This window comes from Podarcis muralis, chromosome 13 (assembly GCF_964188315.1).
Source record: "Podarcis muralis chromosome 13, rPodMur119.hap1.1, whole genome shotgun sequence".
Taxonomy (NCBI): Eukaryota; Metazoa; Chordata; class Lepidosauria; order Squamata; family Lacertidae; genus Podarcis; species Podarcis muralis.
Window position 1 is genome coordinate 52,657,028 of NC_135667.1, and position 27,536 is coordinate 52,684,563.

General features: G+C 43.3%; 1 protein-coding gene across 10 annotated transcripts in view; it reads right to left on the reverse strand.

The window, feature by feature from the left end:
* EPHA5 (EPH receptor A5) overlaps nucleotides 1–27,536 on the reverse strand; it is a 243,872-nt gene that overhangs the window by 54,066 nt on the left and 162,270 nt on the right. For 6 of the 10 annotated variants that reach the window (XM_077917600.1, XM_077917599.1, XM_077917594.1 and 3 more), the window contains 2 exons: nucleotides 9,441–9,565; nucleotides 1,928–2,087 (listed from right to left, as the gene is read on the reverse strand). The exons of the other annotated variants lie outside the window; for them this stretch is intronic. In XM_077917600.1, coding sequence (XP_077773726.1) covers nucleotides 1,928–2,087; nucleotides 9,441–9,565 — 285 coding nt within the window. The remainder of the gene's footprint in view (nucleotides 1–1,927; nucleotides 2,088–9,440; nucleotides 9,566–27,536) is intronic. 10 annotated transcript variants of the gene reach the window in all.

Here is a 27,536-nt window from a genome sequence, read left to right on the forward strand (position 1 = left end):
AGTCGAACAAAACATTTAAAGGTCATCAGTTGTGGTCTGAAGGGTGACTCTGAACAACCAAAAGTGCTTGGATACAAGGGGAACCAGATAGAGAGAATCAGAGCATATCTACATTACAGATCTAAACTGGTAATTGTTTTCTCCCCCAGGGGAAAAACAACAACATGTAAACTCCTGGAGTTCCAAAATGAGGTTCCAATGTTTTTGTTCATTTTGAGGGGGGAAGCCATGACAGTTAAGCTAGTAAAAACCTAATCTAAAGGTCTGTAGTGTAGATCCGCTCTTAGCGAAAGCAGCCTACATTTTCAGACGTTTAAATGGCTGTAAATTCAAGGACCAATGTAGTAAAAACGTCTTCGGTGGGTGGCTTTTTTGGTTACCCATGCAAGATGTTCTCGGAGTAATTAAGATAACATTTCTTTAAAAAACGCACGCACACAAAACCCATTTGGAGAGCAGTTAAAAAGCTGTTCACTTGGAAGTGCTCCTCTTAGGAATGTCCAAGATTAGTCTCTTGCCACAACTCAGTACTGAGATCAGCCAGTATATTTCCTTGCCACCATTATATCCAGATTCAAGAAGCTTTGAGGAACACAGGAAGTAGCCATCTATTGAGTCAACTGTTGGACCATCTTGCTCTGTATTGTTGCAGGGGTCAGCAAACTTTTTCAGCAGGGGGTCGGTCCACTGTCCCTCAGACCTTGTGGGGGGGGGGGCGGACTATATTTTGAAGGGGAAAATATGAACAAATTCCTATGCCCCACAAATAACCCAGAGATGCATTTTAAATAAAAGGACACATTCTACTCATGTAAAAAACCACTGATTCCCGGATCATTCGTGGGCTGATTTTAGAAGGTGATTGGGCTGAATCCAGCCCCCGGGCCTTAGTTTGCCTACCCACGGTTTACAGTGACTGGCAGAAACTGTCTTGGGTTCCTGCCAGGAGTCTTTCTAGCCCTACTTTAGGATGCTGAGGAATGAATCCAGGACTTTCTGTTTGCAAAGCATTTGTTCTGCCAATGAGCTATCGCCCTTTAGGATAGCTTCACCAAATGTACACCAAATATTTACACATTTTCTTTAAAAAACACACCATGTCCTCTAAAAATATAATGTGTGAATGAGATAAAATGCATGCATCATATAGGAACAATTGAATCAGACAGTCGAGAGGACTCAGGTTTTCTGCCACATGACCTGTGGAAGATTTGAAGTTCTGTTTGTCCACCATGGTTTTAGCACAGGGTGCATGGAGCCTTGCTTGTGGCAGTACGGTACTTGCTTTCTTCAGATATATAAGCCAACCTATTAACATTCCAGAGGTTTTTATTTTATTTTAAAGGACCTGGACAATATGTGAGTAGATTGTTACATTTCAGTATATACAGTGGTACCTCGAGTTAAGTACTTAATTCGTTCCGGAGGTCCGTTCTTAACCTGAAACTGTTCTTAACCAGAAGCACCACTTTAGCTAAGGGGGCCTCCTGCTGCCGCTGCGCCGGCAGAGCACGATTTCTGTTCTCCTCCTGAAGCAAAGTTCTTAACCTGAAGCACTATTTCTGGGTTAGCAGAGTCTGTAACCTGAAGCGTCTGTAACCTGAAGTGAATGTAACCCGAGGTACCACTGTATTGGGGGAGAGGGTGACGATAAAAGAAGAGGTTCTTTAGCACTCAGACTTCAGAGAAGATTTAAGTTTGAAATTCTGGAGGGGAAACAAGCCGGTGAAATATGTGCTGAGCTTTCCCTCACCACGCTTATGAATGATGCGTCTGAACACACAAGGCCACAAAGGGCTCCGGCGAGACAGGGAGAGGAGAGGGAGGAGATGGAGGCTGACGTGTCCCCTGCAAAGATATCGATCTGCTGACTCTTTCCTATTAACCATTACAGAGACATGGGCAGACAGTAATTAAAATAACTTACACACTGGGCTGGTTTCAAACTCAAATCTTCGGCTGAAGCTGCCGTACCCTGCTGCGGTCCGTGCTCGGATCTGGAAGACATATGCTGAAGCAGGTTTCAGTCCATCTGCGGTAATTTTCGTTTCCTTGGATTTGATGATAGTGTAGCTGGTCTCTTGATCCTTTTTGGCGCACGCACGCATGAATACACACACCCGCACACACACACACACAGACATAGAAAGGGAAATCTTATAAATAGCAGGCACAAGCTTGGTGGCTATTACTATACAGCAGAAACGCTAGGCTGCTGTCAACACAATGTCTGCAATCTCTTAACCACACTTAAAAGACTGAGAGCAGGCTGCGCGCTCGCTGTCTCCCTTCCTCTCTGAGTGTGAAACATGGTGTAAAGTCGCATCTGCTAAAGTTTTATGCTTTTGTTGGTGTACTTTCAACAGAGTCTGTAATCTAGCTGCAAGCCCTGGTTAAGAATCAATTCAGTCTAACATGAACCTTGATTCTAGATTCAGGTAGGCAGCCGTGTTGGTCTGATGCAGTCGAAATATATATTAAAATAAAATTTAAAAATTGTCCAGTAGCACCTTAGATACAAACTAAGTTTGTTCTTGGTAAGCAGGTTCTCCTTCATAGAGAGCACATGTTGCGGTGGGAGCAACCATGACATCCCCTGTTGCTGGGCGGGTTAGTTTGGATGGTCACGAATTTGATTGGACACCTTCCATTGTTGCTGGGGAAAATTTACTGTTGCAATTTTATTTGATTGATGGGGGTGCTATATATGTTCCCTGTGCCCAGCGTTGAGCTTCCTCTTTTCGCTGCACACATCGGATTACCTGCCCACCCTCTCTTTATTTAGGGTTTGTTTGCGCTGACCTTGCTATGCCTGTCATGGGGTTGTCTGCTTTGGAGCAGGGGCCTGGTAGGAATTTTACCCGTTTGGCTGATTGGCTGGGGCCATTTGGGTTTTGCAGACTTTGTAGCAAATCACCACAACTTGTAAGGTTGCGGTTAGGCATTGGTTAATTTTTGGTTGGTGGAGGGGATGAGGTTGGCTGTGCCTGCCCCTTCAATGCTGCTGCTGCAAGGGAATTCCGTTAGAGGAATCCAGGGGCTTGCCATGCTTTTGTCTGAATCTCTGGCAAGGGGCTAGGGCCACGCAAGAGCCCCTGGGAGCATTTAGGGAGAGGTGACAGCCTGGCACCCAGCTTTATCCTCTCCCCAAAATTGTTTAACCTTACTGACTTCTGCATGGGTGTGGTTGTCAGTTCTGTTCCTACCTCCAAGTGGGAACAGATAGTCGCTAACCAATGCCTAAGCAACCACTCACATACTGTAATTCAATAAAGTTGTGGCCAAAATTATGCCAAAAACCAAAACAAAAATGATGTGTGAACCATGTTTTTATTTGGGGGTGTCTTGGGGGTCCTCAACACGCAATAAGCTTTTGTGTGCATGAAGAAGTGTGCATGCACACAGAAGCTTATACCAAGAATGAACCTTGATGCACACATTTAACCCCAAACCATGGAAGGGGGGAAATGAAGAAAGTGAGTCTGCACTTGATCTCTCAACTCTGGATAAAAGGTTAGGCGCGTCATACCTGCGGTACTCCATATATGAAGGGGAGTAAATGAACACTCAGTTTTATATTTAACAGATGTGAGAATGGCAGAGTTGGAAGGGAGCTTGAAGGTCAGCCACTGCAACCCCATATTCAGGGCAAGATGCAACAACATCTTTGGCTGGTGGCTGTCAAGTCTGAAGTGAAGGAGAGCCCACCACGTTGTGAGGCAGTCTGTTCACTTGTCAAATGAGGTTGTACCATTAAAAAGGAAAGTTTCTTCTGTGTTTAGCTGAAATGTGCTTCCCTGCAGTTGCTTCTGATCAGGGCTGGATTTAGGTTTGAGGCCCTAAGCTCCTGAAGGTAATGGGGCCCTTTATATGTCCAGCTGTCTTTTGTCAACAACAAATTGCCACTGTTTTTTTGTGTTGAATATATGCTATATGGTCATTTATTGACCTAATAGGTATCGAAAACCACGTGCACATAATAAAATATGTATTTTATAGCTTGTTTAAAGTAAAGGTAAAGGGACCCCTGACCATTAGGTCCAGTCGTGACCGACTCTGGGGTTGCAGCGCTCATCTCGCCTTATTGGCCGAGGGAGCCGGCGTACAGCTTCCGGGTCATGTGGCCAGTATGACTAAGCTGCTTCTGGCAAACCAGAGCAGCACACGGAAACACCGTTTACCTTCCCGCCAAAGCGGTACCTATTTATCTACTTGCACAGGCATGCTTTCGAACTGTTAGGTTGGCAGGAGCAAGGACCAAGCGACGGGAGCTCACCCCGTCACGGGGATTCGAACCGCCGACCTAAATCTGGCACTGCTTCTGACCCTTTCCTCTGAAGCAACAAAGTGTGCTCCATCTTCTGCGGGACAAATCTTCAGATATCTTAAGGCTGCTATTGCGTCTCCCCTTAACTTTCTATTCTCCACACCATAATATGCTCAGATCTTTTAAGTCAGGGGTCTGCAACCTTTAAGACAAAAAGAGCCACTTGGACCCGTTTCCGAAGAAAAAAAAACTGGGAGCCGCAAAACTCGTCATTATAAAAATAATTTTTTGTCACTTTTTTATTATTTCTTTGTTTGACCCCTCAGAATTACTCCTCCTCGTAGAAATAAACGTTAAATTAACAAGTTACCTTTTGTGTGTGTGTGTGTTCCTCACTCCCCTTCAAAACAGTGACCAGCGTACATGCCCCCTTTCAATGCAGTGACCAGCGTACATGCCCCTTACAATGTAGCGGGCGGGCGGGAAGGTGACGTCGGCACGGTGCGTGACTAATGCACGCACCGCCCCCATGCGACGTCACAGCCAGTACAGCGCCCGCCACAGTGGGGAGTGTCGGGGCCCACAATGCGCCTCCTCCCGTTAGTATCCGCCCCGGAGCCGCAGCAAAGGTGTAAAAGAGCCACATGCGGCTCCGGAGCAGCGGGTTGCAGACCCCTGTTTTAAGTGTTCCTTGTAGGTCTTGGTTTCTGGTGCTGGGTCATGTTCAACTTGACACCAACACTTAGATCCTTCATCACCCTGGTCTCCCTCCACTGGAAATGCTCCAGTTTGTCCATGCCCTCCTTAAAGTGTGGCACCTAGAACTGGCCGTAACAGAACTAGATGGGGCAGAATGAAGCTACAGCCCTCTGCAGGAGCTCAGAGCTAAATAGGGGAAGGACAAAGGGCACACATCCAAGCCCTGCCCCAATGTCCTCAAATGTACCACCTCCACGTCAGACCTGCCCTTGGGGTCCTCAAAGTTGTCTGAACGTGATTAGAAGCCTCCTTGTGATAATTCAGGGTTCCCCAATACAGGGAGGCATCTAAGCATGTTCAGTTGAACATGGCTGCAAACCCCCTTCAGACACACCTGCACAGTGCATGAGGATCAGGGGTGGAATGAGCACAGGTGAGAACAGAGCTTGTGAATGCACCTCTGTAGCTCAGCCATCACATGCAGAAACTGAACACCTTAAGAGGGCTTATTACTTCTCATGATGTTGACATTATGTGCCCAGTAATGCCTAACATGGCATTTGCTATTTTAGCAGCTGCCTCATGTTCAACCCCTGGTGAATTAAGACACTTGGATCCTATTCACATTTACTTTGCTGCAGCCAAATTATTGAAAGGATATGTATTTTAAAATATAGATAGGGGCCTCATTTAATGAGAACCTGCAGCTATGAAACTTTTCTAAGCAGTCAAAAGGGATTGTTTGGCTGAAACATGTCTGTCAAATTTAATGTTAATATGGAATCATCTCCCTTTCTATATGTCTTTATATTCGAAGTGAGAGTTAGATACAGCTAGTTAGGTTTTAAAGCTGTACGTTTGTATAATACGGGCTGCTTTGCTAATTTGATGAGACTTGAGAGGTTGCAATTGCAGTAGGATTTTGTGAAATCAAAGCTTGTCGTTGAATTTTAACAGCACAGTAAAATAATACAAGTGCATTTTGCCCTTCATAGAAAATAATCACTTTAGGGTTTATTATCACAATGTGACATAAGGGTTTCTGGACAGTATATCCTCACATTGCAGTTGGTGGAGGGCATGTTGAAGTGCTCCCCCATGTATAACACACACACACACACACACACACACACACACTTCCATAGGCTAAAAACCTTGATTGACTTTTTCTCCTCTTTTTTTGCCTGGGGGAGCATCCAACCATTTGCAATGTTGCCGTAGTACAGCTGAGGAAGGAGCATTATTTGGCACAGGGGTCAGCAGCCTAAGGCCCGTGGGCCACTTCCGGTCATTTGACCAGCCTACGAGCTGCCCCCGAACCAAGTTGCCCGCTTGCACTCTGCGCTAAACTGGTGCAGCGTGGTGCTGGGACTCTCTTCTGTGCCACCGAAAATTGCGTCTGTGAAGACGCAGACGTCAAAAATTGCAGGCGATCGCAATCCAGCCCACGGAAGGATCTCCGTGGGACCGATCCAGCCCAGGCAAGATAAACCTTGCTGACCCCTGATTTGGCATGCCTGCATATATGAATGTCCTCCCAGTTTGGTCCCTGTAAAGCAACGTGGGAGAACAGAGACCTTGCACAGCAACGCTGAGCATCTAAAATTCATCAGCTCACTGCCAGATTGGCATAAATGCATTGGGCATTTGCAAATAGCACAAAACTCTGTTCCGGCCAGTCACCTGGGCAGGGACTGATTGAAATCCCCGACTTCACTTGCTTTGAGGACTGGGAAGGGATAGAAAGCAGACTGGGGAGGGCAAGGCAAGGCACAAGACTTCCTTTTCTGCCGGCAAGAGTCTTTCTTTCACCAATCCTTCTCCAAAGCCCAATCTAGGCCTTTTCCAGTATTGTATCTATCGCGGCTCTAAAATTAAATGCACCCAATTGAGTGAAAAGCTACAAGGCCAATTGTGTGGGTGTCTTCTACCCTCAAACCAGGCATGGCCAAACTTGGCCCTCCAGCTGTTTTGGGACTACAACTCCCATCACCCCTAGCTAACAGGACCAGTGGTCAGGGATGATGGGAACTGTAGTCCCAAAACAGCTGGAGGGCCAAGTTTGGCCATGCCTGCCTGGTCTAAGCAATGGAAATGTAGGAAGATTCTGCACTGATCCACCCAGTAATATGGTCCCAGGGTGAGGACAAAAAAATCCCCCAGCTTGATGCCCTCTGCAGGGGAACTGCCTGCCCCACTTTAAATATTTCACTGCTTCCCAACAGCACGAAGTCACAAAACAAGGAAGCAGCATGAACAGTAACAGGAATTAAGACTGAACTGCAATCCTACTGCTGTTTTGAGTAGGCTGTTTTTTTTGTGTGTGAATGTGTGTGAAAGATCATTTATATTAACTATCAAGACTAATGGATGTAATAAAAACAAAATGAAGTATGCAGGTTTTATTTCACTAAATTTAAATGACTTTGCTTCGCACGTGCCCCACCCTGCTCACAAAAAAGGCAGTTCAAGTACGTCATCTTGATTCTGCACGTTGTATGTGAGCAAGTATATGATCATATTAATTTATTCAAAGCGTGCGCTCAGTAGCTCTTATCAGTGTGCTTTATAAGACGTTATTATGAAGGAAAACAGGCTTACTCTTCCCTTGGAAGAACAAAGAAATTAATCCCGAAGCCCTAAATCTGCTTGCGTGCTTTCCACAGGTATCTGGTTTGCCAACAGGATGCTGAACTTGATGGGACATTGGCGTGATCCAGCAAGCTCTTTTGTGTTCTCAAGTTGTGAAGCCTTCCGTTCTCAGTGGCAGTTGCCCACATCATAATATTAGCAGGTGTTCGCAACAGATTTAGCCTATGCATTTTATCTGTATGTTGTTCCCTCAAGCCTGTCAGCCTCTTCTCTCCCCACCTGCTGCCAAGAGAACCCATTTCTGACTCTCCCCATCTCTTCCACCTTTTTTCTCTGACACCCACCACTGTCTGCACACAAGTGCTATTTCCTAGCTGTCTGAACAGAGTTCAGAAACAAAAACAACAGAAGACGGAAGAGTATTCCTAACGTACTAGCAATGCACGAGGAAAAAGAGGAGGTAATTCAGAGCCCCCAAATCTATGGGAAACTTCCCTGTCAATAATTATCAGGATTTCAGGCTGTGGAGCAATAGGTGAACTCCTAAACAGCATGGCTGAGTTGTTGACATTTTGTCCTCCGTTTGGAGTAAAGTTACCTGGGGGTGGGGATCAGAGTCTGCTTGTTTCACTTGATCTCTCCTCATTCCTTCATTTATTATTTCATGTAAGTCTAACCCTTGTTTTGATTTTTCATGCACCACAATTCAACACAGAGTAGTTAAACTAGTTTAAGAACAATCTTTTCTTCTCAAGGAAACCAAGGGACTGTAGCTCTGGCTCTGTGTGGTGAAGGAGGCAGCTTCGGGATCTCTAAAAGAGAAATCTCAGCATTGGGGCCGGCCCACCCATGAGGCAATGTGAAACAACTGCCTCAAGTGGCAGGATCAACAGGAACTGAAGATCCTGATGTAGATCTGTATTCCCCTCCTTGTTCTTGATATAGATCTTCACTCACCCCCTTCTTCCCTGGTGGGGAGGGAAACACCTTTGTTTGCCTCAGATGCCAAAATGTCTTGGGCCAGCCCAGCACCTTCACCAAACTATAATTCCCATGTTGTGGTTTTTTTTTTGTTGTTGTTAATTTCAGGGGAAAGGAGAACAGCGAAAGTGGTATGAAGTAACTGACTTGGTGTTTTGAAACTAAAATACTTGGACAAAGTAAATTCTAGAAGAGTCCAAATCATAGCTGTCAACATTTTCCTTTTTTTAAGGGAAATTCCCTTATTCCGAAAAGGATTCCTCGCAAGAAAAGGGAAAAGTTGACAGCTATGGCCCAAATGTCAATGCTTAACTGCTATGCAGTAGGACAGTGTCTCAGAGACCAAGCTACAAAGTTCCTCCACTCTGGTGTAGCTAATTGTACTCTAGGCTTATTAAGATTATATTACAAATTCATCTATGTGATGGATGTTGAACATTTAAATGTGTCTAATAATAACAACTGCATGACATTTTGAAAAAGCTACAAGAATACGATCTACTGTATATCCCTCAATCATAGTTAATCAAGCTGCATTCCTGTACACACTTACATAGGAGTAAGTCGGTGGGGCTTACTTCTGAGCAGACATGCACAGGATTGCACTGTCAGTTTCTTAATTTTAGTGAAATAAAACCAGAACATGAAACTAACAAGAAACCTTAATGTATTTGTTCAACAGAAGCAATGCACTAAGGAAAATAAGTATGCACACAAACACACACACGCGCGCACACACGCACATCAAGGCTTCCTAATCAGTCACAGTATAATTAATTTGACATGGAGTTACAAACAAAAAATACTCCATCCCTTTTGATCAGATACTATAATTCTAACCAAGCAGAGGAAGGCAGAAATCAAAGATAGTTAGAACAGTGTTGCAATCGGACAATCACACCTTTTCAAAATATTTGATTTCATACTCCAGGATGATGCCATTGGGTCGATCTGGCTCCTGCCAAGAGAGTGAGATGCTATTTTTGCCGACTTTCCCTTTTTTCACATTTGTGATTGGAGATGGTGCTGCGGAACAGGAGAAGAAATCAAAACAGAGTCAGAATAATTACTAGTTTGGATGAAGAAAAAGAAATCTCCCCCTAATGCTGCACAGCTTTAGAGCTCGTCAAAGTAGATAACAGCTCTTTGTTGTAAGCCGTCTATCAATCCCCGAGCGATAAATGAGTCAGAGTTTAAGAGCAGAATTTCTGCATTTTTCGCCTGGTAGAGAAACTTCTCCAGCAGAAACATAACGTTTCCCAGTCTCTTAACCACAAAGCATAAAGCTGGTTTCCTAAGAAGAGCAGCTCTGCTGGATCAGACCAAGTTTACCATTTCTGCCTCCTGCCCCACCACCAAGCTCCCCACAGAGCCTCGTAGGAGTCAGGGTGCTCCTCAAAGGGTTGCTGCTTGGCTTCTTCACCTGGGAGAATCGGAACGTCTCCCTCTAGTTAAGGCACGTCCGAAGTCCCCTTTGGGTGCCTAATCCGGCCCGCCTGTCGGTTTAATCCAGCCCCTGTGGCAGTTTATTCCCTGGGGTAAAATCCTTAAAGAACCTCAAGAACTTCAATCCTAATAAAAGCTCAACAACTTCAACCCTAAAAAAGCTCAACAACGTCAACCCTAAATAAAGCTCAACAACTTCGTGGTAAAATCGTAAAAAAGCTCAGCAACTTCAATCCTAAATTGAAACTTCATCAAATCTGCCCCCCTTTGAAAAAAGTTTGGACACCACTGCTCTAGTTGGTGACCATAGAAGTGGCTGGGTAGATGGAGCCTGAGGTGGAGCTTCATCCTGCCCCCATGAGCAGGCCGGCTCCAGTACATTTGCTTGTTAAAAGAATAATCACCATGTGAAAATAAAGCCTACCAGAGTAGGGCGAGTTGAATTTTTCAACTCTCAAATTCCCAAAATGAGGGGTGCTAAAAAGTTGTGACATGGTTTGGGAACTCAAAAATATATTTTGGTTAAATTGATATTCCATACCTTTCCATGTATAAGACTAGGGTTTTGTTTTGTTTTTTGGTTTTTTTAAAAAAAATATGTTCAAAATTGTGGGTCGGCTTATACATGGATACAATCTCCTCCCATTTTCTCAATTTGGAGTCTTATACATGGGGGCTTGTTATACACGGGAAAATACGGTAATTTAGTTTTGCTTGGTAAGTAAAAGGTGTGTAAAATTGCACAGAAATCATTAAAAATGACTGCAGTTATATCGTATATTAAAAATTATCATTACTTACTTATGTATTATTATTTAGCATTACCTGACATTTTCGGAAGGTTAAAATTAAAATTCTTTGGTTTTCCAAAAGCAGTTTCTGTGTTTCTTCATCAAACGTAGACTTACCAAGCTAAACATTGCCCAATAAAAAAATAATAACAGAATGGAATTCCTCACACCCCAAAACATATTTTAAGACCCCCTCACTGAAGAAATTTGCAAAATTAAGTTTCACCAACTAAGATGACACGTTCTACTACCAGAGGAAACACCCAAACTCCCACTAAATGATAGAAATGGGTACAGAGAGAAAGTTCTCAAATGTATTGGCTCTAATTGTAGCCTGTCTGGAATTGCTGATGTTGACTAGAGATCCCAAAAGCACAACAGGGCAAGCCACAAAACTCTCTCTGAAAAGCAGGATATTGAATGAATGAATATGGCAAGGTCCAGATCTGCTTCTAATTTTCATTTTCAGCTACATAAGTAGAAATCGCCTAGCTTTAAAAATCCATTCCTGTTTCCATGGCTGTCCAGAAGCAGAATGATGGTTGAAACTATGAGCTGTCAATTTCGACATCACACCAAGCCATAGGTAGCACAAAGCATGGTTTGCTGGCCAATTGCAAACCAGGGTTCACCAATCCATATATCGCACTATAACATAGTTCAGCTTTCTTAACCATAGTTTGGTGAGATGTCTGAAGTGAGCCATGATGATATTCTTCTTCTTAAACAACAATTACACAGTGGCCAGATTAAAAAAACAAAAAAAGCACATCTAGTTCTGTGCTACCAAAGGTTGTGCTGAGTCTTAGTCTTTCAAATGTTAGGCTCCTGTGCTGCATGACAAACTACTTACAATATAAAACTGTGTTAAAAATGTCTAAGTCATTGGACACCTCAAATAACTATTCAGATAGCAGCCACCACACATTTCCCCCCATTCTTCCTTATGCATTATTCTGGAGTGTTAACCCACTAAAATCCCGCTTTGGTGATTTTTTTTTAAAAGGAGTCTACTTTGCAATGCTATTAACCTTTGTGGAGTTAGCGTTTTCAGAGGCCTGAATTTCCGACTGCACCGATCACTAACATGTTCATTAGTTGCTATGTAAAATGCTGTGCTCAACTTTGGGGAAGGAGGCAGGGGAAGAGATAAGAGAAATGGGTAACCCTACACCTAGAGCACTTGAGAAAGGCAGTAACTGTATCCTTTTAGAATCTTCCTCAAAAGAAGTGTTAAGTACAACTGCAAGATAAGGACCAATTAAGCATGTTCAATCGATCTTTGTGGTTCAGGCACGAAACCATAGCTACTTTGCATCCTCCATACATCTAAATTACAAAACTCTGAAGTGAAGGAAGAAGGTAGGCATCTTTTAGCTTTCTTTGTCAAACAAAACGTAATACAATCTCTGCAATCAGACAAAGTCTGCAATCATTCTATTTTAAAAGCTTGAAATGAGATACCATGCAATATGATCACAGGGGGAAAGGACTGCTGTAAAAAACACACACAAAACCCCCCAGTATATTAAAGGTCATTGGTACTACAAGGGCAATATCCTCTGAATAAGTGGGAATCAAATTAGTGAACCATTTGATTTATTTTCTTTGCACCCTGTCCTTAAACAGGTTCCCAAGACGGTTTACAAAAAGTTAAAATTGCTATCAACAAAAACATTCAAACGAGAAGATTTAAACTCTAAAGTATTACAAAAAACAGTGTAGTAGAAGCAAAACGGTTTTCAAAAAGTCATGAAAAGAACATGTTGCTACTTTTGTAAAGAGAGGCAGGCTAAGGGAACATCTTTAATCCTGAATGTTCAGAGAAACTTGCACATCTATGTTAACTATTCTAAACTGAAGTTTCAAAGCAGGATGCTTGTTCATGAATAGAACTGTCCACATGGCTTTATGTAAAACCAAATTTGAAGTGAACCTCAGCTGGAAAAGCAGAGGAACTTTGAGGTAAGGGAGAAGAGTTCAAAAATCTTTTTTAAAAGGTAAAGGTAAAGGACCCCTGACAGTTAAGTCCAGTCGCAGACGACTCTGGGGTTGCGGTGCTCATCTCACTTTACAGGCCGAGGGAGCCAACGTTTGTCCACAGACCGTTTTTCCAGATCATGTGGCCAGCATGACTAAGCCACTCCTGGCGAAACCAGAGCAGAACATGGAAACTCCATTTACCTTCCCGCTGGAACGCTACCTATTTATCTACTTGCACTTTTTGGCATGCTTTCGAACTGCTAGGTTGGCAGGAGCTGGGACCGAGCAACGGGAGCTCACCCCGTCGCGGGGATTTGAACCACTGACCTTCTGATCGGCAAGCCTGAGGCTCAGTGGTTTAGACCACAGCCCCACTTCAAAAATCTTAGGCCTTTGAAATCCTGAATTGCTTGTCAGTGGAATTTGCCGAAGGCTAATTTCAGATAGACAAGACAGACAGATATCAAATATATATGAATGTCACTCAAAAGTTAAATACCCGAATAATTTTTTACATAAGCTAAAAGAATTTTGCAGGGTGTGGATAAATTTTCTCTTCAAAATATTGCATGTGTTTATCCACAGTTATTTGCCACTCATGAGAGCTGGCAAATTTTGGTAAAACCTGGCTGACTGGCTGGCAGGCATCCATTGTGTGTTATTTTTAAGGGAGAAAAAAAAATCCTATGTGGGGAGAAAAGCAGACAATTGTGAACAGATGAATGCTGGCATGGGAAGATTTTGACAGTCCCCGCAGCCATTCTCTGAGAACACAGCTGCTTTGCATGAAAGAGAATCTATGACTTATCCTAATGAAAGCTGTTATTACTATTATTGTTGTTGTTGTTGTTGTTGTTGTTATGCATGAAAAGCACAATGAACATCACACTGACTTGTTTGAATCTTAAGTAGACAAGTTGCAGGGTTGATCATGTTACACTGCCTGTACAGAGAAGTTTGCAAAGAGCTATATAATTTTATGATTATGTTCATTGTTTTTATCTGCTACCAAATGCTCTTTTCTTAATTTCACTCTCCTCCACACACACAAACACCTACACTCTGACTTCATGGGAACAATAATGTTTAACGTTGGCTGCAAAAAGCAACGATCAAAATGCTTTTAATCTTCTAAGGTTCAGCTGAGACATCAAAACAGAACTTCTTACATCTAGGGACATTAATGACTAAATAAAAATAAGGCACCCCCCCACACACCTACAATCTCAGACTTTCTTGCCCAGCATGGCACTTCACTCTTCCTTGTACCATGCTAATCATCTGTAGTCTCAGTTCTTTGCTGAATAACTGTGATGCCTTCAGATAGCATCAGAACAGAGATGTGAAATAATGGATACCTATCCCATCCAAGCTCTGGGGAGATAATGCAGGCAAATGGATATGGCACTGAGAGGCTGCTGAGGAACAGCTGGAAGAACAGGTGTTTGTATAATAATAGGTGCCATGAACCAGGGCTTCAATAACTACTATGGAGTCTTCTGCCATTATCCAGTCTGCAAATATTCCACTTGCTCTCCCAGTACTGCCCCTCTAAAAATTAATATCATTGCAAGACAACGTCTCACTAAATGACTTGCACTACATGCTGCTGCCCATTCCTCTTTTGCAGCTGAAGAAGTAGGCTGTAACCTTTAAATGCTTATTGTTGTTGTTGGCATCCATCTGTCTTGAGAGACAGTGGAGTGTGCCTCCAGGGGTGAAGTAAAATCATAGTGAACTCTCTGGGACCCAAGCCTGGCCAGTGTGTTTGGTGGTCCTGGGATGACAAGACCCCTCATGGCTCTGCTCATGTGGTCCAAAGGGAAGAAGAAGAAGAAGAAGAAGAAGAAGAAGAAGAAGAAGAAGAAGAAGAAGAAGAAGAAGGGGGGGTTGGATTTGATATTCCACTTTATCACTACCCTAAGATAAAGGTATACGGACCCCTGACCATTAGGTCCAGTCGTGACCGACTCTGGGGTTGCGGTGCTCATCTCACTTTATTGGACGAGGGAGCCGGTGTACAGCTTCCGGGTCATGTGGCCAGCATGACTAAGCCGCTTCTGGCGAACCAGAGCAGCACACGGAAACGCCGTTTACCTTCCTGCAGCAGCGGTACCTATTTATCTACTTGCACTTTGACATGCTTTCAAACTGCTAGGTTGGCAGGATATCACTACCCTAAGGAGTCTCAAAGCGGCTAACAATCTCCTTTCCCTTCCTCCACCACAACAAACATTCTGTGAGGTGAGTGAGGCTGAGAGACTTTAGAGAAGTGTGACTAGCCCAAGGTCACCCAGCAGCTGCATGTGGAGGAGCGGGGAAGCGAACCTGGTTCACCAGATTATGAGTCCACCGCTCTTAACCACTACACCACACTGGCTATACATCTGGCACCAGCTTGGCTGCAGGAGTTGCCATGAGGAGGCATACAAGGTGCTATCCAACTGTCTTAGGGACTCCACTCCAATTTGTGTAGGGTTTACTGCTTAGCCTTCTCTTCTCCCAAAGATGTCCCACAAGGCAGCAGGCACGCATTTTTCCTCGAGGTTTATTCCTGAAGCGTTTCTCATGATTGAGAAAGGTGGTAGAGGTTTAGGATCAGCAACCTGGGCTATCTTCCCATGTTGATGACCCCCATCTGCCCCTCACTTCCCTCTACAGCAGCCTTTCTCAACCTGTGGGTCCCCAGATGTTGTTGGACTACAGCTCCCATCACCCCTAGCTAGCAAGGCCAGAGCTCAGGGATGATGGGAGTTGTAGTCCAACAACATCTGGGGACCCACAGGTTGAGAAGCGCTGCTCTACAGCATGTGCAGAAACTCCCTTCTCAACTGTTGGACCAGCAGCATAGCTAGCCACTTGGGACGGCGCATGTGCCCTGAGTCTGGGATGGGGTGAGCCGGGGCAGGGCATGCTGTGCAGAGCCTCCAAGGAGTCTACCCACCACCTCCCCCTCAGCTGTAGAGCGGAGTGGCCATTTTGGGCAGCGTGGAGCCTGCAGGCACCCAAGCTACCACGTCACTCTCAGGAGAGATGCATAGCTCGGGCACACTGTAGGTCCCTTGGTAAGTGCCAACCCCTATGGGGTGTCTCCCCCTAGCTACCCCTCTGTTTTGGACCCACGATTGGTCTCGTCCACTTAATCTGCCACAGCCAGCTTTTGCATGCAGGAGAAGTCCCTAACTCACCAAGGGTTTGAGACCCATCGGCTACCATTACCTGGTTTAGCTGGCCAGTCGATACACACATTCACATACTTTAGTACCCACCCTATTCATCTGATTGTTTAAACAGACTTTATTTGCTTTTTCCATTGATGATAAATTGTTTAACCTGATTTCATTTGTTTATATTTATTTTAAAGGGCCGTGGCTCAATGGTAGCACATCTGCTTGCAAGCACAAGATCCCAGGTTCAGTTCCCAGCACACCTCCAGACTGGGTTGGGAGAGACCTCCTGCCTGAAATCTTGGAGAGCAGCTGCCAATCTGTGCAGACAATACTGAGCTGTACGGACTGGTGGTCTGGCTCGGTAGAAGCCAGCTTCCTATGTTCCAAATGCAATAAAAATTAATTCATAATGAATAAACACTTACACTGTACATTCGTACCTTGGTTCTCAAACGGAATCCATTCTGGAAGTCCATTTGACTTCCGAAAACGTTCAAAAACCAAAGCACAACTTCCGATTGGCTGCAGAAGCTTCCTGCACTCAATCAGAAGCCACAGAAGCCGTGTTGGACGTTCAGCTTCCAAAAAACGTTTGCAAACCGGAACACTCACTTCTGGGTTTGCGGTGTTTGGGAGCCAAAACGTTTGAGTCGCAAGGCGTTCCAGAACCAAGGTACGACTGTACTAAAAATTGGATACACACACACACACACACACACATACACACACATTTTTATTAATTTTTAAACATATTAATTCCAACATTCATACAGCTTAACTTCTCATCTTATACAATATTTTTGGACTTCCATCAATGCCTCTGATGATTTTCCGTTCTAAACAAGTTTGGCCTCATCAGCTGCCTAATTTGTCACTTATTATGCATTTCTTAATTTTATATTACCTTTAATTGCCCTTAACTAATAGTTCACCTCATTGTCTTTTTTGCAATATTTCAAATAATTCACCTTACAAAACTTCTTGCAAACCTACTAGCGTAATCTGTTCATCACAATTACTTTTCAAATAGTCCATAAATTTACTCCAGTCTTCTGAGCATCTCTGGTCCCACAGGTTTCGAAACCTTCCTAAAAAATTGACTTTTCAAGGGGATACTGAAGTCATAGTGCGGCAACATAAATGAAGACTAGCAAAGTTTTCCAGTTGAATGAATTCTGCACAGAAGACTCGGTGGCTTGCGAACAATATTCCTAGTCACTGGTGAACTGTGTTGCAGTAGTTGGGGATGGATTCTACTTTACCCTGTGTTATGGAAACTATGCTCAGTTTCTGAAGGGTGTTCTGGAATGTGTGTGGTCTCTTCCCTGCATACGTTCCAGCGTCTGCTTTTCGCTCCCTGAGAAGCTTAATGCACTAAGATCAATAGGGCAGTTTTAGAAAGGAATCAATATTGCACTCAAAGAAATCTTTCTTTTCCTTTCTTTTCTTTTGCAAACCCCCCCCCCACCAAAGAGCCTCCCCCCCACCCCGCCCCAGGTTACTAATAAACAAACTTGCTCCAACAATTATATCTCACGCTGAAAGGTAAGGGGTGAATTTTGTTGCCTCTGATTTTGATGGTGTGTTCAGTAGTTTGGCTTTAATATTAGAATTCATCAAAGTGATTGATTGGTGTATCAAGGAAAGAGGCAGCGCTGGCACCAAAGGAAATTTCCCACACACTTTAAAATTGGCTCATGTAGCTGGTCTCAATTTAACAGCAGTCGAGCAAAAGGATGGAGAGCGCTGAAGGCATAGGCTGAGAGCCATTCTGAGCACGACACTAAGAAGGTGAAACAGGAAACACAACTGACTTGCACTTCCTGTTCACTGCGTTTCTCCCTCATTCCCCGAAAGGGAACTTAAAGGCTGCTAAGGTGCCAGAGGGAGACAGTGATTTCCTCTTTACTCCAGGTGGGCTCAAGATATCTAGGGAAGAGGCAACCCAGCTTCCCAGACCAGCTCTCAGAAGCTTTTGTTGGTGCTCAAACAAACTCCCCACAATGGAGACATTCTTGCCCCGGGGTCTTCACCAGTAGCTTTGTTCTCTGTCGCAGGCTGATGTTTCCAGTCTTTCCCCCTACTGAATTAAGTGGAGACTGGTGTGAACAGGTACAATGATGCAGGTTTTACTGTTTTAAGTTCTAAGAAAATAGGAACAGTGCACACACAAAATCTGTTCCATCCTGAGATTGGAAAAATCTGATTTCTGACCAGCATTTAATCTGAGTTCAGCAGACGGAATACCAAAATCCTGGAACAACTGCAGAGCAGAAATCGTCCATTCTCATTATTTCTAATGTGGAATACTTGTTTTTTTGCCGCTGGGCAAATTTCTACTGCTTTGGCATACAGATTTTGATATATGACCGCTACTGTTTTACTGTTGTAGTGTCTCAAATAGAAATTCTTCTTTTTAAGCCCCCTCCCTGCCTTTTCTAGAGCAAAGTCTGATAAAACCTGGTTGGTCATTGTCTCCCAAGTGGTAAAAGTAAAGGTAAAGGTAAAGGGACCCCTGACCATTAGGTCCAGTCGTGGCCGACTCTGGGGTTGCGGCGCTCATCTCGCTTTATTGGCCGAGGGAGCCGGCGTACAGCTTCCGGGTCATGTGGCCAGCATGACTAAGCCTCTTCTGGCGAACCAGAACAGTGCACAGAAATGCCGTTTACCTTTCCACCGGAGCAGTACCTATTTATCTACTTGCACTTTGACGTGCTTTCGAACTGCTAGGTTGGCAGAAGCAGAGACCGAATAACGGGAGCTCACCCCGTCACGGGGATTCAAACCGCTGACCTTCTGATTGGCAAGTCCTAGGCTCTGTGGTTTAACCCACAGTGCTACCCGCGTCCCTTTCCTTCCAAGTGGTACTGATGGTCCAATTTTCAGGTCCTGGTTAATAGACTACTGATCTGTCAGCTTGACGTCAATACCAGGAAAGGTACTAGAACAGATAATTAAATGGTCAGTCTGTGAGCACTTAAAAAGGATGCTGTGATTCATAAGACCCCGTATGGGCTTCTCAAAAACAAGTCATGCCAGACAAATCTCATTGCTTGTTTTAATAGAGTTGCAAGCTTGGTGGATCAGGGGAATGCTGTGGATGTATTATATCTTGATTTCAGTAAGGCTTTTAACAAAGTCCCCCATGATAGTCTTGTGGATGGACTGGATGAGTAGCTGTTAGGTGGATTTGTAAGTGGTTGACTGAACCCAAAGAGTACTCACTAATAGTTACTCATCAACCTGGAAAAAAGTAACAAGTGGGGTACCACAGGGTTCTGTCCTGGGCCTGCTGCTCAACATCTTTATAAACAACTTGGATGGAGGAATTGAGGGGATACTCATCAAATTTGCAGATAACACCAAACTGGGAGGGGTAGCTAATGCCCCAGAAAATAGAATCGGGATTCAATATGACCTTAACAGATTGGACAGCTGGGCCCAAACTAACAAAATGAATTTCAATAGGGACAAATGTAAGGTTCTTAGGCAGGAAGAATCAGATGCACAAATAAAAATGGGGACACCCAGCTTGCCAGTAGTACATGTGAAAATGGTTGAGGGAGTCTTAGTAGACTACCTTGGAAGGTGATGGACTCTCCTTCCTCGGAGGGTTTTAAGCAGAGGTTGGGTGGTTATCTGACATGGATGCTTTAGTTGAGATTTCTGCCTTGCAGGGGGTTGGACCAAGTGACCCTCAGGGTCCCTTCAACTCCAAAATTCCATGATTCTATGACTGTTAGTATTTTTGCAAGTTTTATTGCATTTTAGTCAACAGAAAATACATGAATAAGGTTAGTACTTTTGTGCCAAACGTTCAAGCAGTGGGGAAAGCTTGATAATATACAATCCGTTTTCCATAATACTATTTCACAGGCTAGTTAGTTATACAGCATAAATTGCTCTAGCAAATTTCCAATTCATTCTAAAAGAGTGAGGGTGAGGGACCAAATTATATTGCGGACCCCTACCAGCAGTTCAGTCTTGTGGGAAATAAACACACACCAAAAAGGAGAGAGAGAAAAGAAGACACTGAAGCTGATTCAATTACGGTCAGAAAGACTGTTTAGCAGATACTTTAGCTGCAGATTTATCCAAGGGCTCTTAATACATATACAGGGCATCTTACTATAATTAGAGATCACTCTGCAAAATGTAATTAAATGTCTCAAACATCAGCAGCAATTGAATTATTCCCCCGCCCACCCAAATACTAAAATCTTTATGAAGATCTCTTCAAAGCTCAGTGTAATATGACCTAAAATATGAAATTCTGTACTTAATCTACATCAGAGTGATAGACACTATTCTCCAGACACTGGTCAGGGAGGGAGGGGAGGCAGAGATAGAGTTCAACATAAACAAACCAACACAATTGATCATTGATTATCTTCGCCAACACAAATGAGATCAGATCATTCACCAAAAATGCATGCACATTTTACTGCAACAGCCCTATCCTCAAGCAATTCCATTTGCAGTCATCCACTGATAATGGGATTGTGCTCTAACATTTGGGAAACTGGAGCCAATGCCTGTAGTTCATGTCATGAGCTGCTTAAAAGTAGGACGGCCAACTCATGCAGCTCTGAAAATGAGTAAGTGTATCACCCAAATGCTGTCTAGGTGCTAAGTGTCAATGGGTAATATGAAGGCTCCCCTGCTCTCCCATCTTTTGGTCTCACATCATTTTGGACTCGCAGCTGTCCATGGAGGCGCAGGTCAATTCTGTGTCCAGGGCAGCTGTCTACCAGCTCCATCTGGTACGCAGGTTGAGACCCTACCTGCCCGCAGACTGTCTCGCCAGAGTTGTGAATGCTCTGGTTATCTCCCGCTTGGACTACTGCAATGTGCTCTACAAGGGGCTACCTTTGAAGGTGACCCAGAAACTACAACTAATCCAGAATGTGGCAGCTAGACTGGTGACTGGGAGCGGCCGCCGAGACCACATAACATCGGTCTTGAAAGACCTACATTGGCTTTCAATTCAAAGTGTTGAAGCCCTAAACGACCTCGGTCCAGTATACCCCCATCATTCTGCCACCCCCATCATTCTGCCTGGACACTGAGGTCCAGCACCAAGGGCCTTCTGGTGGTTCCCTCACTGTGAGAAGAGAAGTTACAGGAAACCAGGCAGAGGGTCTTCTTGGTAGTGGTGCCCGCCTTGTGGAACACCCTCCCACCAGATGTCAAAGGAAAAAACAACTACCAGACTTTTAGGAGACATCTGAAGGCAGCCCTGTTTAGGGAAGCTTTTAATATCGGAAGGACTATTGTTTTTTAATATTCGGTTGGAAGCCGCCCAGAGTGGCTGGGGAAACCCAGCCAGATGGGCGGGGTATAAATAATAAATGTCATTGTTGCTGTTGTTGTTGTTTCATCTTTGAACTGGACTTGGACCAGATAGCCCATCAAATAGAGGAGTGCCCACTCTACTGAAAAGTCTTGAACTGACCTATTAAGTCCAATGAAATGTCAATGGGATTTCTCTGGGCAAACTTGTTTAAGGGCTTCATCCCACAGTATAGCAGAAAAACATCTGGTATTTCAATGCAAACATTCTAAAATTAGACTGGAAAGTCGTAAGATTCTAAGCTGACTACAAGCCAGCTACAAAAATGAACTTTTTAAACTTAAAAAAAACAAACAAAAAAGTTTAACCCTCCTAAGCCAGCTGGGTTCCTGTGGACTGACTCCAGCTGCTGTTCAGAATATATGGAAAAAGCTCTTAGCAAACTTAAACCACTTCATATTCCATGTACCCCTAAAGAATTATGGAATCAGTTGTCATTTGCACCCACTTCTCACTTTCTTAAAAATTGTGTTCAACTCATTAAGCTATCAGGGGTCTAATTTACCCTTACTGAAATGGATGGGGAAATGAAATTGCCAGACACTTAAGTTAATGGCAGTCCGTTTGATTCTTGCCAGCTTTTCGATATAGTACTGGAGAAATAACAGCATTTTGGCTTTATCATAAATTCCATTATGCCATTTCAAGAGCACTTGAGTATATATATATATTTTCTGTTTTTGTAAAATAAATCTGTATATGTGTATTCTAAAAAAATATTACAAAGTACTCCAAGGGTCTGTTAAACTCCAGGAGTAAACTTTTCCTAGCCTAGATGATTAATTCCATTCCATTTTAATTTTATTTTGACATAGATGTTCACACTCCCTGCAATCTTGCAACACTGATTTCTTATTTCTTATTTGTTTGGGGAGACAGGTGGAGAAAGCCAATTGCTCTATGGCTGTATCTCGATGTTCCATTATTGACTATGAGACCAGTATGTTACCTATGCATTTTAGGTTTCTGTTTCGCTTTTTCTGCTTTTTTCTTCCTTCTTCCAGGTCATCCAAACCGGTAATTAGCCCAACAAAGATTGCTAATTTTGTTGGCTGGATCATTTACTAAATCACATGCCACAGGTCTGTTTGCTTCTTAATGGTATAGGGACCAGTGTACATAATTTTTGTGTTAGTGGAATGTGGTTTCCACAAAATGTTAAACTGGAGTTATTTTGAAATCAAATTACATATTTTAAGGCTTTAAAGGGGGAAGGGGGCTGTTGTATCTCAACAGTAGGCTGATAGCATCAAGGCCAATGGTGGAATATATAACCCTTTTAACAGACTTCCATAGAAAAGTTATTATTGGCAGACATTTCCATTAGGATGACACAGAAGACATAGTTTGGTAAGGGTGGGTGGGTGTTGACATGCTGCACTGCATTCTGTGGAAGCCATTTTTCCAATATGGCTGCTGGTTGTTCACATGCACTACCTATCTCATAAACCATAGTACCTACATTCATAGGAATTTCTGTCAGACTATACTTTTAAAGGTAAAGGACCCCTGACAGCTAAGTCCAGTTGCAGACGACTCTGGGGTTGCTGCGCTCATCTCGCTTTACAGGATGAGGGAGCCGACGTTTGTCTGCTGACAGTTTTTCTGGGTCATATGGCCAGCATGACTGGTGCAATGGAACACCGGAACCAGAGCAGCGCATGAAAATGCCATTTACCTTCCCGCCAGAGCGGTACCTATTTATCTACTTGCACTTTTGACGTGCTTTCGAACTGCTAGGTTGGCAGGAGCGGGGACCGAGCAACGGGAGCTCACCCCAACGCGGGGATTCGATATATGATTCCAAGTTAAGTAACAAGGGGAAAGACACATTTTAGGTCTTCGGATAATAAGTTGGGCAAAATGAAATCAGGAATTGTTCATTAACAACAACAAAAACACAATGTATGGCCTGAGAGTTATTTTTCACACAGCCAAGGTTTTGCAGGACTGTACAGGCAACTACCTCTGTGCAAGTCGAGTTCCTGATGCTTTTGTGGGAACTGAGATCTCTTTGCATCTGTGTGGTAGAGTCAGTAATGAATGGTTTGCATTATGTGAGGGATCTCTGTGGAATGGCAATCTTAGCTGAAACAATACAACCTATGAAATGGGATTCATTTTGGATGGCAATGGAAAGTAGTAAATATCTGGGTGTTCCTCATGCAGTTGGGCATTGGGGAATGCTATTCAGTGAAAGCAATTCTGTACAGCAATAGGAACATTTTTATGTGGTCCCTTTTCCATAATGAATGAACTAAAACATGGCTTTCATGAATTCTCAGAGACTTTCAAAAAGAAATCACAAATGTGTGCTCATTGGGAGCAGTTTTTGATCATTCGCTGACAGCCTCATTCCTTCAGACAGAGAAGATGGCTGGGAAGGTCACCTTCAGAGAAGGCAAAGTATTATTCCACGATTACGGCAGCATTAGTTATAAAAGGTTACACTGAGAAAAAAATGTACACTGAGAAAATAGGACAACTTAAAGCTGATCACCATGGTATTTGCAAAAAGTTTCAAGCCGGCCATTTTGTTCTGAAGCAGAACAAGGACTTTTCAATGCAGTTCCTCCTGATGTAAATTTGGAGCAAACAGTACAAAGATCCCAGAGGAGTAGTAAGGCCAAAACTGGACAAACAAGATGGATTGAATTATGGTTCTCATTAGCAGCTGATCCATCATGAGGCTTCAGCTGTCTGCAACAACTTTTGACAAGTCACAAATGCAGAAAAGTGCCACTGTGAAACATTCTGAGATGACTGGGAATACACACCAAGAGTTGCACTTAAGAACAGCCTAGGCACAAAGGGGGAATCCTTACAATGTGCGGAATGTAGCCAAGCTGCACAATTTTTTCACGAAGCAAGAACTCCATACAGTTGCAGCTTTTAGGTTCTTGCATTGAAAACGACAGGGTAGTTAACAAAACTAACAACAACAACAACAACAACAACAACAACATCAACACATCAACTAAGTCAAGAAAGTGAAGCTGCTCACTTTGACTTCATACATCTCATCATTCAATGAGCATGTCAATAAAACTACAAGCAAAACAGAAGGAAAAGACACGTGTTAGGTGCTCAGAAAATAGCTGACATTGCAACAGAAGAGTTGAACAAACTGTTGACTGGCCGTAAATCAAACTTTAGAATGTCTGCTAGCAATTTCTGAAGTTTCTTCTGTTGCCAACAACACCCCCTCTCACTCTAGCTAAATGCATTCTGTTATCAGAACTGGCCTGACTACTCATTCACAAGCACACATCTCTGCTTCCAGCATGCATTGTTGATTTTATGCCTACAATTAGGAAGACAACAGGCAAGACATCTCGTCAAGTTTGAATGACACGTTTGGAAGTGTGCGGCAGTATGGTACTCATATTTGTGAAATGTAGCAGATTGACTTCATATTTGATAGCTACATTGAAACCCACCCACCCCCAAAGGATGTGAAAGGCAGAGGAAGTCCGTGTCAATCCCACTAGAATTAGTGACCGCTGACTGTGACACCACCATTCCTATCCTATACAGCAGAAGGCTCATCTATCAGTACTAAAATTCATCACACTCTTCGCTGACAAAAGATAACCCTGTAGGGTTTACTAGACCATCACGGCAAGCATGTAACTGGTTAGAGTTAAGGCACAAATTCTAGGAAATTCTACAAAGGGAAAGCATGTGTTAGCCAAGCTAAATCAGGTTACTGGTTTAACTGGGAGTAAATTTTTGACACTCTCCATTTCTTTGTTCAGAACCAATTCTCCATTAAATATTGGTACACTAGAATGAAATTTAGTATATACACAGAACATAATTTGAACACTACCTTTAGCCCACCCACAGTTGTTTTCAGTTAGGAAGGAAAGGTGCAAAATACATTTTTGTTTCCGCAAAAAGGGTTTATGAGGAACTCCAGAGGGATGTCTTAAAACTTGCATTCCAAATAATGGATGGATGGATGGATGGATGGATGGAGATGGTAGATAGAGATAGATAGATGATAGATAGATGATAGATAGATAGATGATAGATAGATGATAGATAGATAGATAGATAGATAGATGATAGATAGATAGATAGATGATAGATAGATGATAGATGATAGATAGATAGATGATAGATGATAGATGATAGATAGATAGATAGATAGATAGATAGATAGATATAGATAGATAGATAGATGATAGATAGAGATAGATGATAGATAGATAGATAGATAGATAGATAGATAGATAGATAGATAGATGATAGATAGATAGATAGATATAGATAGATATAGATAGATGATAGATAGATAGATGATAGATAGCTGCTGATGATGACAAGTGATCATAGAAGGCTGAAACACTTTTGAAAAGCCACAACTAGCAGTCGCTGAAATACCTTTGGCACAAACATGCCATGTACAATCAGAGAAAAGGACTGGAGCATACCAGGCTTATTTCCTATTCAGAGCACCTGGGAACAAAAGAATACAAAGTCTGAACAACATTATGGAGTTCTCAACTTGACTGAGCAACGGAAAATACAAGGTGGCATGAAATGCAATCGACTGAGATTGTTTGTGTGTTGAACGCAAAGCAAAGAGCTGGAAAGATTGCTAGGTACAGATTCACTGGGACATACATCTATCATCCTGTCAGTGCGGCCAGACACACCAAGAGGTCTCAGCTGCTTCTCAATTCTGAGGTTACTGAAGCAAGCTGAGCCTTCCAGACAGTCAAATATGGGGACCCACATTGCAGCAAAGAGGGCTTCATTCAAGAATACATTGGGGAGCAAGGACGTCGAAATCTTGTGTGCAGAGGAACACTTCAGAGACTGGGCTAACTGGACAAATATGCTAGAAGACAATCAGGCAGCACACATGAGGCAATGAAGACTCAGAAAATGGGCAGCAATATTAAGCAATCTACAGCAGAGGTAGAACAATAGCTAAGTTTCTACATCATTTGTCTTGCATACAGAAGGTCCCAGTTTCAACCTGTAGCAAAAGAATTCCGTTGGGAATAACTTCCCTCCCTGAGACACAGGAGAACTGCCCAGGGATCAGAATAGCGAATACTGCACTAGATGGATCAATAATCAAACTCACTATAAGGCATCTTTGATGTATGTTTAAACAGCCCCTATGCAAAGTAGGGTTTTCCTCCTTCTTACAAAAGGGTATTTAGCGGCCCATCCTTAGAATCATAGAATCATAGAGTTGGAATAGACCACAAGGGCCATCGAGTCCAACCCCCTGCCAAGCAGGAAACACCATCAGAGCACTCCTGACATATGGTTGTCAAGCCTCTGCTTAAAGACCTCCAAAGAAGGAGACTCCACCACACTCCTTGGCAGCAAATTCCACTGTCGAACAGCTCTTACTGTCAGGAAGTTCTTCCTAATGTTTAGGTGGAATCTTCTTTCTTGTAGTTTGGATCCATTGCTCCGTGTCCGCTTCTCTGGAGCAGCAGAAAGCAACCTTTCTCCCTCCTCCATATGACATCCTTTTATATATTTGAAGATGGCTATCATATCACCCCTTAACCTCCTCTTCTCCAGGCTAAACATGCCCAGCTCCCTTAGCCGTTCCTCATAAGGCATCATTTCCAGGCCTTTGACCATTTTGGTTGCCCTCCTCTGGACGCGTTCCAGTTTGTCAGTGTCCTTCTTGAACTGTGGTGCCCAGAAATGGACACAGTACTCCAGGTGAGGTCTGACCAGAGCAGAATACAGTGGCACTATTACTTCCCTTGATCTAGATGCTATACTCCTATTGATGCAGCCCAAATCCTTCAGTACAAATTTCTCAGACGACTGGAATCTTAATGTACTTATGAACACTATCGATTGGGGATGGTCTTACAATTATGTTTTAATGGCAAAGTTTAGGTTGCTCAAATCAATATGTGGCCTTGGATGTCTCCCTGCTCCTCCCAGTGGCATGCACGTTCTTCCCTGTCTATTCTTTTGATCACCCATTGAGTTCCTCTCCTCTTGCCCTCAGTTGACTGGCATGTAGAATTAGACAAAAGGACTAGAACATCATCCCACTTCCTCTTCTAAGTCTCCCTCCCTGGGATCCCTAAGGCTCTTTATCATCTGGCTCCCTGGCTTATGGCTATTGCATTGCTACCCCTTTCAACCCTATCTATCTTTTTGTTGTGCCCCCACCCCAAAATATAAGCACTCACCCACTGCCAGCTGGAGTGACTCTGCCTTCCAGGGCACCCTTCATAACATTAGGACAACTCAGCCAATCA